Genomic DNA, 19,159 nt, shown 5'->3' on the forward strand with positions numbered 1-19,159 from the left:
AAACAAGAATGATTGATAGCTTGTCCTAATTTTTGGGGCAAATGTGACATAGTTGGCTCAGGAGGAAGAGCGGGCCATCCACTTCCTGGCGAGTCGGTAGTTTGATCCCAGTCACCCCCATTCTGTGTGCAGAAGTGTTCTTGGGCAAGATACTGAACTGAAAGAGAGAATGGTGCACACAAATACTGTATAAAAGTGTGTGTGTGTGAATGGGTAAATGGTCAAAACTGTACTATAGAAAAGCGCTATATAAAATACAGGCCATTTACATTTCCAAGCACAATTCCTCCAACCTAATGGCTACTTTTCTTTTCTAACCCAAACACTAGTACGCAGCAATCTCATTTCCTCATCCAGTCAACTGTTAAACGCTGGGCACTTGTCACATCCTCTCCCCTCCTCATTTAATTAAGCAGTTCATTTCCCTGAGCGCTCGATGAGACAGATGAGTTCACCGGGCCAATCTCTCAGGAGCACCTCATTAACCTTTGACATGAACTCTGCCGGAGAGCAGCGCTCACTTTGAAATCTGCTGTCCTGCTAAACAGAGACATTATTCATTTTATAGTGGACTCTGACTGGGAAGTTTAAGTTCATGTGTACACAGAGTATGAGATAGATTGTTAATGAGGTGTCTTCGTCCTTTCATACACAAAGGCCAGTGCAACTGTGTGTTGACTGCTGCCACAGCAGCTGGCCTCAGGCAAACCTTGTGCAACAGTTTATGATTAAACCCATGTTGACAAGCGGGGGTGTGTGGCCAATCAGCAGGGAGGATTTCTGCTCAGGCTTCTGCAGGGGCAGCTAGGAAGGACCCACAGCTCATATGTGGGATGGTTTCATTCCAGTGGCTCTCAGTGTCTGCCACAGCAGATTTACCTCTGTGCAACCAGGGAGCTGAACCTGAACCCCCCCCTCTGTGCATGACAACTCTCTGCAAACATGGTGAGTACACAACCAGCACCGAGTGCCACACCTGCTACACACACACTGACCACACAACCTGTTGAAATCTGCTTCATCTGCTATTCTGAAACTGCACCACATCACATGTTATTGCAGACTGAGGAAAATGTGTTCCTTCTCATATGTTTGTAGTTATGACTTTCCATAACTGAGAATGACATAAGCACATTTTCCTGTGTCTGGAACCACTGGTTGTGATGAGGATTAGTGGTTCTTGTGTGTGTGTGTGTGTGTGTGTGTGTGTGTGTGTGTGTGTGTGTGTGTGTGTGTGTTTGTATGTGTGTGTGTGTGCTGTCCATTCGCTCCAAAGATGAAGCAGATTAGAGCGTTGCTATGATACGTGTTGATGTCACTGCTCTGCTCCAGGCTGTGGTCATGTGGTCCACGTGACCTCTCATCTGGGGGAAAAGCCTTCAGCAGATCCTCCTTCATTCTACAACACAGTCATGTAAATGTCGTGGGATCATGGAGGCTGAATGAATTGACCTTAGGAACATGTGACCCTGCATCATGAGCCGAGGCTTTACAAGCTGAAAGACCCAAAAAGGGATCCCCACCCCCTCCCTGCACCCCCCACCCACACATACCTTTGAACCAGGAATGCCGACTCTCATTGTTTCCAGATGGGACCCAGTGCAACCAATCACAGTGTGTGTTTGTGAACTGCCCCTCTCAAATCTGCTCTGCCTGTTGCCTCTGCTCTGTCCCACCAGGCCGGTAAGATCCAGAGTCTGACTGAAGAGGAGAGGACCCACCTGCTGCCCCTGCTGCGCAACGCTCAGTGGGTGGAGGTGGTGGGGGGGCGGGACGCCATCTACAAGGAGTTTGTGTTCAAGGACTTCAATCAGGTTTGTAATGGGCCATTTCTCATAGGCTAGTGCCTAACTCAATAAAGATGAATTCAGGACATGATGTTCTTTCCTTTCAGGCGTTTGGCTTCATGTCCAGAGTGGCTCTACAGGCAGAGAAGATGGATCATCATCCTGAGTGGTTCAATGTCTATAACAAGGTATACAAGTCTGTTTCTGTATCTATTTTAAGATTTTTTTCACTGGTTTTTGAAGCACTTCACAGTTGCATATACTCACAGGTATATGAACCAGTTCAGCTCCTCTGATATGAATCAGGTTGTTGTGCAAGACAAGATGTTAGTGAGGCAGCTTTGAGTTTTCAAACACTCTACATGGGAACTTGAAATATTAAATTCAAGCTTCAAACATATCCCTTTAACCTGGCTTTTAATTATGTTTGGTCTGTATTGATTATTTTAGTGCATCTTTACTGCACTAGTAAAGATAGTAAATAATTTTGTCTGGCCCTATTATGAGTATATGTTTTGAATCCATATTTACCATTTTTATAAAAGTTTTTATTGCTTTTAAATCAATTTTATGATATCTCATTGTCTGCATTTATATTTGTTTTGTCTTATTCTTGCCTCATCAGTCAATTGTGAAGCACTTTGCGCTGCTCTAACCTGCGTGAAAGGTGCCATACAAATAAAGTTCGATTGATCGAAAAAACCAATGACTGTAAAAGCGATAACAACCCTGAGAGCGGTTGCATTTCCTATCATTAATGAATGCATCACAGCAGGACTTGGTTCTGATTGGCTTTCCTTTCTAGAAAGAAACCCAGCACTGTGATCATGTGCCAGAGCTGTAAATTCATAATGTGATCTAGATTATTCTGCAGAATGTAGAACATGGATGACAAAGATACTCCGGCCATCGCCGCATAACAAAGCCTAATAATTGATCATGTGACCAGAAACACTAAAACAGGGGTCAGGACCAGGAAGCCAGATCAGTGTATTAACTCTGGATTTAATTCAAGTCTGGTTTGCTCTGCCTTCAGATAATATTTCCCTCCCTGTGACATTGTGTTGCCTTGAGAAACAGTAATTTATACATTTTTTCTTCTTCATATGCACCACTGCTTAATCAATATTTAACCCTTTGAAAAAGTGAGGCCAGGGACTAGTTGATAATCTAGAAATGTGATTTTGACTTAAAAAGTCTGTTCTTTTTTGATTTTAAGATATTTCCAGATTATCACATTAGTCTTTACTATGCTGGTCTGGATTAACACTTCCAACATAACCAAAATAAAGCAAAACCCCTCAGCTATTCACACAAATGAAAGCAGCTTGTAATATTCACAGGTGTCCCACCTCTTTCCTCTGTTCCCTCAGGTCCAGATCACTCTGAGCACCCATGACTGTGGAGGCTTGTCCCAGCGTGACATCACAATGGCCACCTTCATCGACCAAGCGTCTATGATGTGACCGACAGACTCTCAGTCACTTTGAGAGTGAAAACTGAAGAAGAGGAACCCCTCAGAAAATGAAGCAGTTACTTTCACTTCATTGTGAGCAACGTAGCCGTCTGCAAAGGGTCTAATGTGTTTTTGAAAATATGCTGTTGTTGTCGCACATGCTGAAAAGGAGATTATTGGCCAAAGAAAATAGTAAAAGAGTATGTTTACATGTTCAAGTCTAAAAGTTCCAAGTAACAGCCATTCCAGTTGTAATTACAAATAACAATCACAATGGTGTATGTGTCCCTTTGTCACTATGTGTCTTATGTGCCTTCTTGTACTTAAATGTCAGTAAAAAAAAATGTTCTGTCATCTTGTTGCTAAGAAATGACCAGAAATGTATCTTCTCCGACTGAATTAATTTGACTGGAAACCTAAAAGTGTCTGTGTTAGCTGTTAATCTGTGTTGGCTGTGAATCATTTGCTGGGAGAAACCATCAGATGCTTACTTTTAATAGATTCATGCTGACTTAAAGAGAGACTTGAAGAAATCCTTTAAACCTCATACATTCAGAAACATACGTTTAGTGACACACAGCGGGACACACAAGTCTTAAAGTGGCTGCCAAAGCTGATAATAGATAATAGTATATCAGCTCATAGAGTCTATCCATATTCCTTTTAATAAATAACCAAAAAAAAAACAACTAGAAGTAGAGGGCATGCCTCCGCCTCCGCCTGACAGTCCCTCTAAATTCAATCAAGCAGCACCAAATTGCACACACTCAGACAGTTCCCTCAATGAGCCGGATCCATCAAGTACTCCATGGGAAATTTTTATAAAACTTAAAAAAACGTCCCATCTCACAATGTTAGATTACCAGGAAACCCATTATTCATGGATTCCGTGCCAAAAGCTAAAGGGTTCTTCCCTGGCCAGGTTTCGTGGTAATCCGTCAAGTAGTTGTAGCGCAATCTCACAAGCAATAGGGGTGAAAACATAACCAACCAAGTATATAGGACTTATTAGCACTAATTAGGAAAATAATTCTATATTATAATTATTTTCCATATCGTTGCATATCAGAGAAGAAACGCTGATACCGATGTTAGTGAATGGCTCACATCAATCAGTCGGGCTCTACTCGACAGTACAATACGACCCAGTACTTCAGGAACAGCTCAATCAATATTAAAACATACTTTACATTACTTTATTATCCACCCTGTCTGAAAGATCAGTTCACCTTAATGAAGTCTCTGTTGTCTTGAAACCAAATATCTGATCATGATTAGAGAAACTGCCGAGAGGTCATGAGAGGTTGATGCTTATTATCACTACATTATATCACCAAAGTACAAGAGATGTTTTCTGTACTGGAGAGGAATCTCTGATAATTACTGCTCACACAGGGAATTTCATTAAAAGTTTTTATTTAAAAGAGATTTCTTGGCCATTCAATCATCACACTTGTCTCCAAAGCAAACAGGATGAGTCATTGCTGGAAAAGCCCTTGTCTTCTCTGCACAGGCATAAGTTTCCACATCCTGTCACAGGCTGCAGTATTAAAGGATGAATGGATGGATAGTACGAGCTTCAACCGTTATTGGGGGGGTTATGGTCTGTCTTCTGTCATCAGTCTTACAACCAGGCAAATGACTAAAAGATGGAGGGGAAAAAATCCCTGCACATGTAATAACCTACATACATTCATGTCTCATCCGTTTGATAACCGTAAGTAAAAACACAGGTTCACAAAGGAAAAAAAACAACTCACAAATTAAGTGTCTAATAAACACAAATGGTTAAATAACACCAACAAGGTTGACGAGCCACCATTCAACACTAAGCTTCTGATATAACGCATCTCTTCAACATTAATAGTGGAGCATTCCCCTTCGTTACTCATTCATAAAAAGGAAAAGTTACGTATTGCACAAACATGGAAGTAATTTCATGGAAACACAATTTCAACAAGCAATATTAGGAAAGCACATGAAATAAAGACAAGCTCCTTTTGGTGTGACAGTATGCTTTGTTAGGTTATTAGCCTGTAAGTGAAGGTGTACATTTTTACCACAGTATATATCCACATTCATACAGAGACCTCCGTCACAGGGGATATCTGTTTGCTTTTTAGTATGAGGACAGGTGCATCTCACATTAGAATATCGTGAAATCTCTGACTGAGTATTGTGTATTATTGAACATACTTTAAAGAAGTTGGACATTTCTGGATTGTAAATCCCTTTTTTGATTGATCTTAAGAAATATTTGAATATTTTGAGGTACTTAATTAGATTTTCAAGGTTTTAAACCATAATCATCGAAATCAAAACACAAAAAATGTGCCTAATAAATCTAGAACATATGAAAGTTTCACTTAATACAATTTTCTTTAACTTTTCCACGACATTCTAATTTTTTTAGATGCACCCGTGTATTTAAGAACACTTTATTAAATGCCTGAACATTCTGAAGCTCCTGTTAGATTAATGGAAAAAACAGTGACCCTGTTAGAATGTGTTTCAGTGGATGAATCATTTGCATTAAGTAGAAACTGAGGTAGATTGAATTAGGAGACAAATGATTAAAACAAGGTAGCACACAGGCACACTACTGATTACTACTAATGCTAATTGATAATAAACAGTGGACCCTGGCCTTCACTCCAGTCTGAAAAAACATTTTAACTTTCATTAATTTCTTTTACAAGCCAACTGCTGTGAGGAAGTCTGAGAACAATTAATAATAAAATAAGTGGCTGATGTTTTCCTGCTGTGGTTATTACTTTCTCATTATTTCTATTTTTTAATATTGCATAATGACATTAAAAGCTCCAACTATTGAAATCTTTCTCCCTGTCTCAATCCACGCACAGAGGCTGGACTTAAAACATAAACCATGTCTGAATGCAAAGTGCTAATGAACCTGTCGATTCAACTGATTCACACATTCCCCTGATATGTTCTTGTCGGGGTATTGCAGTGCTTTTCTCATATGAATGCTATTGAGATAATGTGATGATGATAATCAAAAGCCTGAGTCATACCTCCACATGCAGAGCCAGTCTAGAGCAGTGCATCAGATGTCACGCTAGAGGGCAGCACAGCGTTTCTAACAAGCTTTCAGTGGCCCCTGTTTTTGCTGAGTCAGCACAGATTTTTGAAGCGGGGAGGGTGAGCTGAAATGTTCTGGAGTTTGTAATAAAAACTGAATGGTTTCATGATGAAATCACTGTAGATTGTGAGAGATAGATGCATTAAACAAAAGTTACGATTGAAATGAGTATTAAAAACATAAAACAACTCACACACTTCCACGGCAGTGAGTCAATCAAGAAAAATGACTAAAACGTGTTTGGAATCTGTCACTTCTCTGTGCTGTTAACGCACAGTGTTACAACGATTTGCCCCAAATGAAGATGGCTTGTGCTTCACAGATGTTTGCAGATGTTTTCATGTGTCGTAGGTGTGCAAGATAAGGCAACTGTTGAGTGATTAACTCTGAGCTCTGGGGGAGAGGCGAGCATGCAGTCGGGCATCCAGGGCCCGATCCTGTTTCAGTGAGCTTTGCCGTTGCCGTTCATGTGGCTGGTGTTTGTCTTGGGCTGCTCTGTGCTGTAGAGACAGTCGAGGAAGCCTTGGGAGATCTCCGTCACCATGGATCTGTCTGGGATGGACTGTGCCATGCCGTAGATCGCTCCCTGAAACGGCAAAAGGACATGGATGAGCTCACAAGTGCAGAGTTTAGATAACAGCAGATAATCATGGTCTAGGTGTGGAACTGCAGACCTCGCGGTGCCTCAGGGTTTGAAAACATGAAGTTTAAATGAGTGAGTTCAGCTGTGGGCTACAACATGACACCAAACTTGTTTACATATTGTCAAGTGCAAAGCAGCAGAACTATGCTGAATTACTGTAGATCTTTATGCCTGCAGTAATATAGACATAAATGTGCAGACATGGATATACAGTTTGAGAGGATTAACAGACATTCGAGATGCTGATATTCTCAGAAAGTGTAGGTTGCTGTTAGTAAAGAAACACGTGAAAACAGAGTTTCTTCAATATAACAAGATACTCTTTGTTTTATGGAAGGAAAAACCTGGTTTGGGTGAGCTTAAATGAGTGAAAATAGTTTTTTTGGTGCAGGACTTTACGCTGCATGGAGTTTGTTTTTATTTCAGATATTCAGTTGAAGGTATTGTTTCATTCAGCGTTGCGCTCCAAACAAACTGGAAGGCACAATGCAGGTTTGTGTCTCTAGGGTGGAGTTTCCACTCCATTTAAAACTGACACCCAACAACAACACATGCACATGGTGGCTTGTGCAGCAGAAAAACGAAATTCCACTTTTACAAACAGCTACAGTTTAAGTTTGGCCTCATTGATACTGTAGATGTTAAAGGTTAAACACAAACAAAGGAATATTCTCTAATTTGGGCTCAGTCCAGTTCTACAGTAAAAAATAATGTGTTTTTTGAACTGTAGAACTGGAAACTCTACTTTACATTGACAGTAGGTATCAATTTGTCCACCATGGGACACACCCATAAAGTGTTTATCTCTTGGCCTAATTTTCTCATCAGATAATACCCGATGGGCTCACAGATTGTCGTTATGAAAATGTTAAATGTTAACGTTCACCAGCTCTGACAGAGAGCTATATAGGGTAATAATTAAATACCAATGTACTAAACCTACACTCACGTGTGCACCATATCAGATATGGTACTGTTAAATGCATCAAATACAACTGCTCAGCACCTTGAACACCTTAAGTATTCACTTGTAGACAATCACTGAGATGTTAATTCAGTTTTAGCTCTAAGGTAACAGTTAGTAATTTTGTTGTATAAATTATATTCTAACACTCTGACTCCCTCATGTATGTCAACAGGACGGCCTAAAAAAAGAACCTCCTTTCAATATTATATAATTCACACTTTTTTATCAATGTCAAAACAAATTAACATAATCAACTTCGGATCTAAATTGGTCGGGTGTGAAATCAGAGATATCTCACCATTCCTGTGGTTTTCTCTTTGGGGTTCTTCAGGATGATGGCCACCTGCTCCTTGACATCACGAATAAACTTATCTGCGACCTCCCCCTTTGTGTGCAGAACTGTGCAACAAATGTGGATACTGGGAAAGATGAGCACGTACAGTTGTTAGTTGTTACCAGTGAATGTATTTATCACACCAATAAATCTGTAAAATGACTATCATTGGTTTGACATGTACCTGGATGGGTACTGCAGTGTGTTCAGGTTCCAGCCCTTCGTCGTCAGTGCGTTAGACAGACGAAAGATATCGAAAACATCCGAGCCTATCGCCACCACTGACACCTCTGGGTCCCCAAACACAAACACGCCTTTTATCTTCCCGATTCTGTCAAGATAAGAAAAAAAAATTCCGTAAATGATTAAAAAAACGGGATAAAGATGAATCATGGTTTCAGAATGTCTTGTATTGTGTCGATCTGAGCGTCTTACCCTGTCGTGATTTTGCGAGCTGTGCTGATGATTTTCTTGGTGGCGTCCAAGTATCCGTCCTCTCCCATGTGCATCATGGTCGCCCAGCAGGCGGCGATGATGCCTCCTGGCCTGGAGCCCGCTATCGAGGGCGAGGCGTAGATTCCCCCCTGCCAGTCCGGAGCTACGAAGTACTGGTAATGACGGTACTTTTTATCGCTGTACAGGATCACTGAGGAACCTTTAGGGGCGTAGCCGTACTGGAGAGAAATGTCACACACGTATAGTCACAATGCAGCATTAAAATAACTACAGAAAATATGGCTTGGAGCCAAGGAGATTAAAAATAACTTCAATGACTTACTGACTTACACATTGTACAATGTCTACAGTCAGAGTTTGTAAGAAGATATCTTAATCTTTTTTAAAATAGGAATAAAGAGCCACGCCTTACCTTGTGGGTGTCTGCAGAGATGCTGGTAACTCCCTTTAACCTGAAGTCGAATGGGGCGAGAGGAAAACCAGCCTTGGCCATGAAGACAATGAGGAAACCTCCGAGACACGCGTCCACATGCAGCGGGAGGTTGTAGCGTTCAGCCAGCTGCAAAACAGTGAAGGGAAATCGTCAAGAGATGCGATTTCCCTTTTTTCAGTTTGAAGCCCATTCAGAGGGAACACGTTTCACTGCTGACCTTGGCTACTTCCTCAACGGGATCCATGATTCCATGAGGAAACTGCGGCGCTGAGCACACGAGCATAGCCGTGTTCTTGTTGATGGCTCTCTTCATGGCCTTGAAAAGAGAAGGAACAATAAGGGAGGAACTGGTGTCTAAGAATAGCACAGAGTCGGTTTCAATGCTGTTTTCTCACCTTCACGTCTACTTTCATTGTTTTTTTGTCGAGGGGAACGTGAACCAGCTTCATCCCAAAGTAATGTGCTGCTTTGTTGAAGGCCGCGTGGACGCTCAAAGGTGCAATGCTGCAGAGGTTTGATCAAAACAGGAAAATACGTTTAGAACTTCTGTGGGAAATACAGTTGAAAGCAAGCCTCGACACAGGCCAGTAACTGATACAGCTCATCTTACATTTCAGGGTATTTGACACCTCGCTCATACGCCATGTCTCTGTACGCCTTGCAGGCCATCAGGATGCTCTCAGTTCCCCCTGAGGTGACCTGAACAAAGCAGAGGTAAATATAAGTTAAATGAAGTCCATGTTTCTCCAGTTAGAGGTAACTGGCTTGTGCATTTTGTGCGTATATATGCTGTGTTTCAATTCAGAGGCTGTATCTTTCTTAGGCTGCATTTGAAGACTGACTGCCTCACAGCAGCTTGACCAGGCTGTTCCTGAATTAAAGGCTTCAACAGGTAGACCCTTCCCAGCCCAACCTATCCCGGGATTGAATGCGCTTTGGCGGCTTTTCGAAGAGGTAATGGCACCGGTAAGCAATAATATGTGTGATGCTTAAGTATCACACTTCAACTCAACCTAACAGCTAATGGTACACATGTTAAAAAACCAAGGTGGTGTAAAACTTCCTCGTCATGTCCTACTTTAGCTCTGTTGCTAGCCAACAGCATGAGGGCTTGACGAACTAGTGATGGCAATCTCGGATGTCCTCTTTAGAGCAGACCGCCTCGGCCTTCGTGGCCCACTAAGACCAGGTAGGCCAGGTACTCCGAAGGATGCAGCCCCTGAATCGAGACACAGCTTTCTGTGTGGTGACTTACAGTTCCACAGGACTCAGGTCCGCCATGGAAAAGGGTGCAGGCCATTCGGACAACCTCAGCCTCCATCTTTCTTACGCCTGGAAATATGTCCGGGTGAAGTGGATTGCTCCATGCAAAATCTCCATACACCTTGACGCAAAAGAAAAAAAGACACAGGTTCGCATAAAAATATTCACAGACACAAACGAGGGTGGCAGTAATTTCAGGGACAAACAGGACAAAACTAACTGGAAACCAACACCAGCGTTTTCAGATCTGACCCTGAATATTCAGGCTTCAGAATGTCGAAGTCCAGAGAGAAATACAAAGATGCGAACCTTCACCAGGAGTTTGGTCAGGGTTTCATCGCCCCAGTACACTGCCCCCGAAACACATCCTTTCTCCCACGGCACCTCATCTGCAACGACACACAGTCTGTTCAGAAATCACTGGGTCTCTTAATACTCCGTAAATACAATGAACAAAGCACAAGGAATACTTAAACAAGTCTGGAATCATATCTTCCTGTTAATCAGGGGTTGACTGTAGTAACAGATTGTGAGGACATCCACTTAGATAGAATGATCTAAAATAAAGTTATGGGCGCTTTTGTGGGCTGTCGAAGATGGTTTTATTGTCCATTTTGTGTGTTTTATTTGTTTGTTTGTGTTGCTCTGCTTTCCTTCCATTTTCCAGGCATGTATGTTTGAAAAGAATATTTCTTTATTTTTGATAATGTGAGTAATTCATAAGTCATATGAATGGAAGCTGACTGGGAAGAATATCAATACAACTTCCATCCAGCCATCTATAGCCAACCACACCAACAATCATTCACATTAACATCTATGGTCAATGTCTTAGGACTGTGTGAGGAAGCAGAAATCTGGAGAAAACCCACACAAACACGGGGGAAACATGTAAACTCCGAACAAAAAGGATTTGAACCAGGAACCTTTTTTGCAACAGAGCTGCCCCGATAAAAACTTAAACGACAAAACAAATCACTGGTTTTCTCCAAAAAGTTCAGATGAGATTGACCTTTTGAACACTGGCATCTAAAAAAAAATCTCCTCCTCCTTCAAATTGGCACAAGAACAGATGAGAAACTCTTCGGGGACTCGGCTCCGAAGTTAATGAAGCATCAGGCAAAGCCCGCTAAAGAGCGAGGACTTACTCAGAGTCTCGTACTCTCTGATTTTGTCCAGCACTTGGCTCTGAGAGAGGCCTTTGGACGGCAACTGTTTCGTGTAGCTCATCCCGTTCTTCAAAGTGCACAGGCTGGTGGACATGTCGTCCAGAGCCTTGTTCAGCTGACTCTGGATCTGTGACAGAGAGAAGAGGGCAGAGTTAGTTCCACTTTAGTCACTGTAAGGTCCCATTTTGTGAGTTGTGAGGTCGCTGTGTGTTCAAGAGCTTTGAAGTCGGAAAGAAGAAATGGACACTGTGAAAAAAATGACATGTACTTATGTGAATAGAGCATTTTAACATCCCATCTCTCTAATGAATGCATAATAACAAAGAGCAAATAACAGGATTCAGACGATACAGACATAGATATCTAAAATGTGCAATTTATCGTAAATAGTCTGTCTTGGCTAAACAGTGGTGTTAGGAGCTTGTGAGAGATGGATGCAAATTACAAAAGTGAAATTTGACATTGGAAGCTACTACTTAGAGCCGAGTTAAAACAAAATGTTGAAGTGATGATGTCAGAAACTTGGCAACACAACTTTTCTAGTGGCTGTTCTGACTTGGTTGCGTTCACATGAATTTTCCCCATTCAGGAAACTAATTTTTCAGATTCCACGACACAACGCGAAAGCAGCATTCAAGAAACAGTCAAGAGCGTGACAGAATAGAAGTGAAGTGATTGTATCTCACACTGAGCATGACTACGTGTCCAACGTGCTATCACCAAAAAATTTTTGATAAAGCCTGAGAGTGAGTTCTTCACTGCTGACATAATGACCAGAAGTAACCGGGTGTTATCACCAGTGCGTGATGTAAAGTGTGCCAAAGGTCTAAAATCTACCCACCACCTTCCCCACCCCCCCACCCCTGCCTGCTGCAAACACTCATCCCAGAGTGACTCATAAAAGACGAAGACCGAGTCAGTGCACATCTGCTGGGGGGGGGGGGGGGGGTGAAGGAGGAACGGCCCGAACCGCTGAAACTCACCGCTCCGCCAACGAAGGGTATTTTTCTGATGAGTCGAAAGCACTTCTTCTTGACTCGCGACACGAGACCTATCACACACACACACAAAATAAGTCAAATAAGCAGCTGTGGGGAAACACACGCAACCACAGGTATTAATCAGCTGACTGTGAGCTGTAACCACGAGTCGTGACAAGGAGAGAAGTGCATTGACACATTTGATTCTGCCCTGACAGACACCCAGGGCTGGTTCCCTCTGCTCTGACCACAGCTGCGTTGCTAAGAGCTGAAGTGCAATGGGTGGAGACTGCCTTGTTGCCGAGGAATTCAACTATTGATTGATTGACAGCGGATCGAGAAAGTCTTGTTGATTGAGGGTATTTCTAGGTCATGCATACTAGAGGGACAAGAGGAAAACTTTAACTAGATTCAAGATTTTTTTTATTGTCAAATGAACAGAGATAACATGAAGTAGTCACTGTCAATGAAATGCTTGGGTCACAGGCTCTCTTTAAGCAATGCTCAGTAATTTCAACCCAAAAAAATAAAATAGAAATAGTATAAAATAGAATAAAAAAGAATAAAATAGAATAACAATGAAATAGAATATCAAAAATTTAAAATAGAAAATAAAATATATACATCTAAATATATATCTTTACAGATGAATGTTCAATGTAAAAAGGTTTTCATGGAAACAAAACAATTTACTTTAGTGCTCAGACATCAGAGGTTAAACCTGATGTCAACAGTGACTGCAAATTACCGTATGACTCAGAAAGCCTGGTGAACATGGTCTCTGCAGCTTGAGGAGATTCATGTCTCGTTTCATGTGTGACTCAAGGGAGCAGCAGACCCACTCTGTGCCCGTGTACCACCTACTTTTTTTTTTTTTTTAAACATATATTTATTGGTTTTATATAGTTTTATACATTTACACCAATTTACATATATACAAGACCCTTCCCCAACCTGAACATATGGCAGCATAAATGGCAATAAATATGACAGAAGTCACAGAAATTGCTAAGATATGATTACAACATAAATTCAGATACAACCCAATGAAACTATTAATTTGTTTAAACTAAATTAAAACAAATTGAATATGTACGTATGTATATGTATGTATGTCACTTCACATTTCCAATGCCTCTTCAATGCCACCTACTTTCTTGCTGGAACAGGAAGCCTTTGACCCAGACGGCTCCCAGCGTGGTGAGGACGGTCACGCCGATGATCTGCCACGGCTCCAGGTCGCCGCAGCGCGAGTTGACGTGCCGCCGGCCCTCCTCCAGGTAGAGCAGCACCATCTCCTTGTACACCTCCAAGGCACTCTGAGCAGAGGGGCACACGGGGGTCACAGGTCAGTTTCACAGGTGAAGTTTGGCTCTTTAACAATAAAACTGATAACATTCAACAAATAGAAAGGATGAAAAAGAAGAACTACAAAATATATCTGTCACGTGTTCTCCCATGTCAATTTGGGGAAGTGGTCACTGTGTGGATGAAAGAGAGTAATTTGTTGACGCCATCATGAACACCATTTCTTTGAAAAAGATTCAATTTCAATGATTTTAATGTGAGAAGCCTTTGAGACAAGACACCTGATTCAAGTGTGAGCTTTTCACACGACCCTGTGTATCTCTGAGCAGATTTCAGGACGTTTAATTACAGTGATGAAATATGTCAAATAACCCCAAACCGAAACCGTGGTACTCACATCTTCGGACATGGTCGGACCTACAGAGCTCAGTTCCCTCCTCACACTAACACAGGCCGGCAGCTCTTCAGAGCGTCAGGAGAACAGACCGTCGTTCTCCGTTCCCCAGGTGAGAGTGAGATAACGCCCTCGGCTAACTGCTCACTATCACCGGGCTCCTCCCAGAGCTCAAAGCCAGAAAACAACACGTGCCGCCAACCGGCTGAGGGGATGTTTTGCAATCATCTATCATGACCAGACAAGAGAGGAAGTTCGTATTATAATACACAATAGCTGCTGTACCCAGGAGGCCTGATCGCCCAATAGTTGCTGGACCTATTTCACAAAGAGTGTTTCAGCCTGAGTTTGATCTTACTGCGCCTAAATAGAAAGGACATCTGGATGCTATTTCATAAGTGCAGCTGAATTATCTTTTCATTATCTCTGCACTGTGTGTGTTTTTTACAACACAATAACAGGCAGTTTGATAGCAGCGAGACCTGTTCCTTCCACCTCGGCCACTATCAGATGGAAGAAAGCTTCGGGTTCAAAAGTCGACATCTTAAGTAATCGCTGTCAGTGCTGCATAACAGCGCAATTATCAATATTATATCTTATAGTGAGATGAGACATGTTCGTGCAGAGCCTCTTCATGATGATTTTGTTTTGTTAATGAATTAGTAACGGAGGGCTGGACGTGAGACACAGGAGTCCACCACCCCCCCCCCCATCTGCCCAGGATACAACGTTCATACCAGTGCCTTTGTTTAACGTGTTCTCATACAGGTTTGACAAGATCCGCTGCATAGAGACGAGAGCAAACATATGCCTTTCACCTGCAGGAGGGGAGGCCTGACCTGAGCTTTCACAGCAGGAATTATTTACACATCAAAGCCCCCATCTTTGATCGCTGACACGCGTCGGCCACAGAAACGACTTTACATGAGGTTATCTAGTGTCAAGTCTGCCCCACTTTGAGTTCCAGGCCTGGTTCTGTTATTCCGCACATTTCCCGTGTCTCTGCCTCCAGGTTCCACCCCAAACTTTTCCTGGTCTCAGGAAAACTTAAACCCGTTCCAACACAAAAGACCCTCGTAGCAGTATTGTCCTGCTCAGTGGACGCCCATTCCTTCGCGCCCCCTCATACAACATTTGGCTATTCTGTAAGGAGAGCTGCTGTTTGTCCACAGAAGAGGTCAGGTTCTCATGGAAATGTACTGGGTGTGACTGTGAGGTGGCTGCTGCTCCTGGAGACATCAGGGGAAAACAGAGGGCGAGCACCACAACACCCACGGCGGCAAATCGTCAAAGAGAGAGATCATTCAGGAGGGAATAATTATCTCCACCGATGAGGTTATGTCTACGTCTGCCTTTGTTCGTTAGTTTGCAGGTTTACGTGAAAACTACTGATCCGATTCCCATGAGGTTTTGGGGAGGGGTGGGGTATGACCCGAGTAAACTACTGATTACATTTGCTTCTGAACAAAGCCTAATACCCTGCAAGTTTTATAAAAGATGTTCAGACCACACTCAAGACAAGTGCAAAGAAGATCCAAATTACAGAGCATCCAGCTAATAAGGTCATTATATGCTATAATTTCCTAAGCAGGTATAAATGAAAACTCAAGTAAAATAATCAAAGATGCAAAACAATACATAGAAATGTGTGGTACACATATTAATGCTATTGTAATATGTATAATTTATTATGACTTGACAAATAATTGCATTACTGGTAATGATCATGAAACTTGAATAAAATGTTGGTGCAGATCTGGATCAGGTGGTAGATGCAGGAAGTTTATTTTACTGACTGAATTTATGAGTGTGAAAATTGGTGCAGATCCAAATGAAAATCCAATTTAAATGTGGTTTCATAAGTGGACTGCTGATAATGGGCCTTGTTTGTCTGTAAGTTTTCAGAATTGCACAACAACTATGGAGCTGATTACCAAGAAACATGTTGGAAGGATGTGGTCAGGGAAGAATCCATAAAAGGACTTTCTAACCACTTCATTAACACTGTGAGATAACAGTGTTTTTCAGCAGTTTCACAGATTTACCAGAGAATACTTCATGGATCTAGATGAAGAAAACAGGCGTCTTTAGGGAATTGATACGTGGGAAATTCGGTCCTGCCTGATTGAATCTAAAGCTGCTGTTGGACCATGTGCACTTCTGAGTGCCATTCTGGTTACAGCCGTGGTGTCTGGAAAGGTTTTCATGAACTGCCGGCAGAGTCTCTTTATCATGACAAGAGTTTCTGCTGACTTTATACCTTATACTAGGGAGCCAGCCGGAGAAAGTCCAGAGAAAGTCTGGAAGGCTCTCACTTGGACAGCTGTGTTGCCACATGTCCTGCCTCCAGAGAGACTCCTGGGGATCTCTGGAGCTCAGTGGATGTCTGAAAGCAGCTCCTGACTCATGACAGTGTCAGACTGAAGGTTCCTCTTGTATCATCATGTCTCAGACAACATCTGTCTCAGACAACAAGATCCTTCACTGCGAGCTAAACACTCATCAAAATCACGACTGTTTGCTGTCCTAGCTCCTAAATGGTGGAATGAGCTCCCAATTGACATCCGGACATCTGAAAGTTTACACATCTTCTGCAGAAAACTAAAAACACACCTCTTCCGACTGTACCTTGAATAAAAAAAACAATAAAATAAAAAAAAACTAACCACTTTTGAAACTAACACTTTGGTAGCACTAAAATGGCACTTACCAATAAAACTTTGTAGTCTTGATTCTTGTTGTTCTGGGTTTGTTCCCTCGGGGTTGAATGCACTTATTGTAAGTCGCTTTGGATAAAAGCGTCAGCTAAATGAAATGTAATGTAATGTAATGTAATCTGCTGATGACTTCATGTGTACTTATCAACAAAAGTTGAGGAAATTTGAGGAAATTTACTGCATAAAACATATATGACCAAATCTGCACTACAAGGAACCCAGCTGGAAGGAAAGTGGGAGAAATGGAGAATGGATGGACTGAACAAGTTGCAACACCCACAACACTTGTTATTCCATTTGCCTTTTTATAATAATAAAGTTGATTGTGCTGCTTTAGAGGGAAAATCCCACAAAGCACTGTGATCACTGATTTGTATTGAACTTCCTGCTGGTTTGTGTTGAACAGGATCTCTATTTTAAACTGCGAGTGCTGCAATAAACAAAAGGGAAGGAGCTGCACTCGTTTCTAAAAGGGAAGGTTCACAGAAACCCAACCTGTGGTGAATGTCACCTGAAGCTCCACAGAGGCAGCAGCGTCACTTTCTTGTGTTGTTATTGTGTAAAGTGTGGATGTAGGTGAGGTGTTGTTAAGCTGGGATAAACACGGACCAGTGTGTGTGTGTGTGTGTGTGTGTGTGGACAACATGAGACACTTCACTTCCCTGCTGATAAACATGTCCTCTCCTCTCCCAGCTCCTCTCCCAGTGCCCCTGTCACCTCCTCCCAGTGAGACCAGACCCTCACTCACCCAGTAGTCCATGGCGTCGAGCTGAGCTCCGGCAGAAGCGTGTGTTTGTCGTGTGCTCCTCGGTGAAGTCACCTCCTGCTGCCCGGAGCCTCCAGTCCTCTCATGCTGCTAACACACACACACACACACACATATACACACACACACTAACGCACCCACACGCACATACACACACAGTGCTAAGCTAACCCGAGCATCCAGGAAGTAGCAGCCAGCGACCACACAAAGCTGCGCTCCCTCTGCGCATGTGCAGATCTGACAACAACGTGGACCGGGCTCTTGAGGCGGAAGTGTGTAGCTCCATGTGCTTGTAGATCTGTTGTTTAACACATCGAAGCGACGCGAGTTTGAACGCTCACAACTGAGTGAGTTAGGAAAGAGCTGGTGCTGCGTTCACGGACACTTCATAAAGTCAACCACCTCCAGACGTGTCACAGGAGTAAATTAGAACCAGAATACGTACATTTTCACCACTTTCTAACTTTCTGCAAATTTTGGTAAGAATTTGAGCATGTTAAAGCCCTCAAAAAGCCAATTCTGCTAACACACACACACACACACACATATACACACACACACTAACGCACCCACACGCACATACACACACAGTGCTAAGCTAACCCGAGCATCCAGGAAGTAGCAGCCAGCGACCACACAAAGCTGCGCTCCCTCTGCGCATGTGCAGATCTGACAACAACGTGGACCGGGCTCTTGAGGCGGAAGTGTGTAGCTCCATGTGCTTGTAGATCTGTTGTTTAACACATCGAAGCGACGCGAGTTTGAACGCTCACAACTGAGTGAGTTAGGAAAGAGCTGGTGCTGCGTTCACGGACACTTCATAAAGTCAACCACCTCCAGACGTGTCACAGGAGTAAATTAGAACCAGAATACGTACATTTTCACCACTTTCTAACTTTCTGCAAATTTTGGTAAGAATTTGAGCATGTTAAAGCCCTCAAAAAGCCAATTCATTTGCCTGAATAATAATAATAATAATAATAATAATAATAATAATAATAATAATAATAATAATAATAATAACCAGGGGTCTCGGGGGGCACCGTTGAGCCATTTTGCGACGCCAATTGAAAATTCCTTCAGAATACGTAAATTTTCACCACTTTCTAACTTTCTGCAAATTTTGGTAAGAAGTTGAGCATGGTAAAGCCCTCAAAAAGCCAATTAATTTGCCTGAATAATAATAATCCTTACAATTTCAATAGGGTCTCACCTGACCTTTGATGTCAGTGCTCGGGCCCTAATAATAACCAGACAATAACAAGTACAGTATTGATTTCTTCAGAACAGTTCACACTGTTCACAGACACGCACATAAACACAGAGTCATGTGATGATGACAATGTGCGTGTTCAGTTGGAATACACATTTTCTGTGTGCAGA

At 42.3% G+C, this 19,159-nt stretch overlaps 2 protein-coding genes across 3 annotated transcripts; one reads left to right on the forward strand and one right to left on the reverse strand.

The window, feature by feature from the left end:
* The first annotated feature begins 828 nt into the window (after positions 1 to 828).
* Positions 829 to 3,665, forward strand: pcbd1 (pterin-4 alpha-carbinolamine dehydratase/dimerization cofactor of hepatocyte nuclear factor 1 alpha). The gene is made up of 4 exons (XM_061087935.1): positions 829 to 945; positions 1,680 to 1,814; positions 1,895 to 1,975; positions 3,161 to 3,665. Exons 1-4 carry the CDS (start codon positions 943 to 945, stop codon positions 3,251 to 3,253), a joined length of 312 nt encoding a protein of 103 aa, XP_060943918.1. The 5' UTR covers positions 829 to 942; the 3' UTR covers positions 3,254 to 3,665.
* Positions 3,666 to 4,642: 977 nt separating this feature from the next.
* sgpl1 (sphingosine-1-phosphate lyase 1) lies at positions 4,643 to 17,881 on the reverse strand. 2 transcript variants are annotated; one of them, XM_061087933.1, is made up of 14 exons: positions 17,759 to 17,881; positions 13,745 to 13,910; positions 12,595 to 12,662; positions 11,591 to 11,738; positions 10,752 to 10,831; positions 10,435 to 10,563; positions 9,790 to 9,878; positions 9,575 to 9,683; positions 9,397 to 9,495; positions 9,159 to 9,305; positions 8,726 to 8,964; positions 8,475 to 8,621; positions 8,255 to 8,375; positions 4,643 to 6,932 (listed from the first exon to the last, which is right to left on the reverse strand). In XM_061087933.1, exons 1-14 carry the CDS (start codon positions 17,768 to 17,770, stop codon positions 6,789 to 6,791), a joined length of 1,698 nt encoding a protein of 565 aa, XP_060943916.1. In that variant the 5' UTR covers positions 17,771 to 17,881; the 3' UTR covers positions 4,643 to 6,788. The 2 variants fall into 2 exon arrangements, with proteins under 2 accessions (XP_060943916.1, XP_060943917.1); XM_061087934.1 differs by lacking the exon at positions 17,759 to 17,881 and adding an exon at positions 14,297 to 14,391.
* Between the last annotated feature and the right edge of the window lie 1,278 nt (positions 17,882 to 19,159).

This window comes from Limanda limanda, chromosome 15, assembly GCF_963576545.1.
Source record: "Limanda limanda chromosome 15, fLimLim1.1, whole genome shotgun sequence".
Lineage (NCBI taxonomy): Eukaryota > Metazoa > Chordata > Actinopteri > Pleuronectiformes > Pleuronectidae > Limanda > Limanda limanda.

What these genes read in the sequence shown, in the direction of transcription:
- pcbd1 (XM_061087935.1), top strand. An exon ending in TGTTCAAGGACTTCAATCAG is followed by an intron (nt 1,815 to 1,894) that starts GTTTGTAATGGG and finishes CTTTCCTTTCAG; the next exon opens with GCGTTTGGCTTCATGTCCAG. An exon ending in GGTTCAATGTCTATAACAAG is followed by an intron (nt 1,976 to 3,160) that starts GTATACAAGTCT and finishes CTGTTCCCTCAG; the next exon opens with GTCCAGATCACTCTGAGCAC.
- sgpl1 (XM_061087933.1), bottom strand. An exon ending in GACCTGAGTCCTGTGGAACT is followed by an intron (nt 9,879 to 10,434) that starts GTAAGTCACCAC and finishes TGCTTTGTTCAG; the next exon opens with GTCACCTCAGGGGGAACTGA. An exon ending in TCTCTGCAGACACCCACAAG is followed by an intron (nt 8,965 to 9,158) that starts GTAAGGCGTGGC and finishes ATTTCTCTCCAG; the next exon opens with TACGGCTACGCCCCTAAAGG.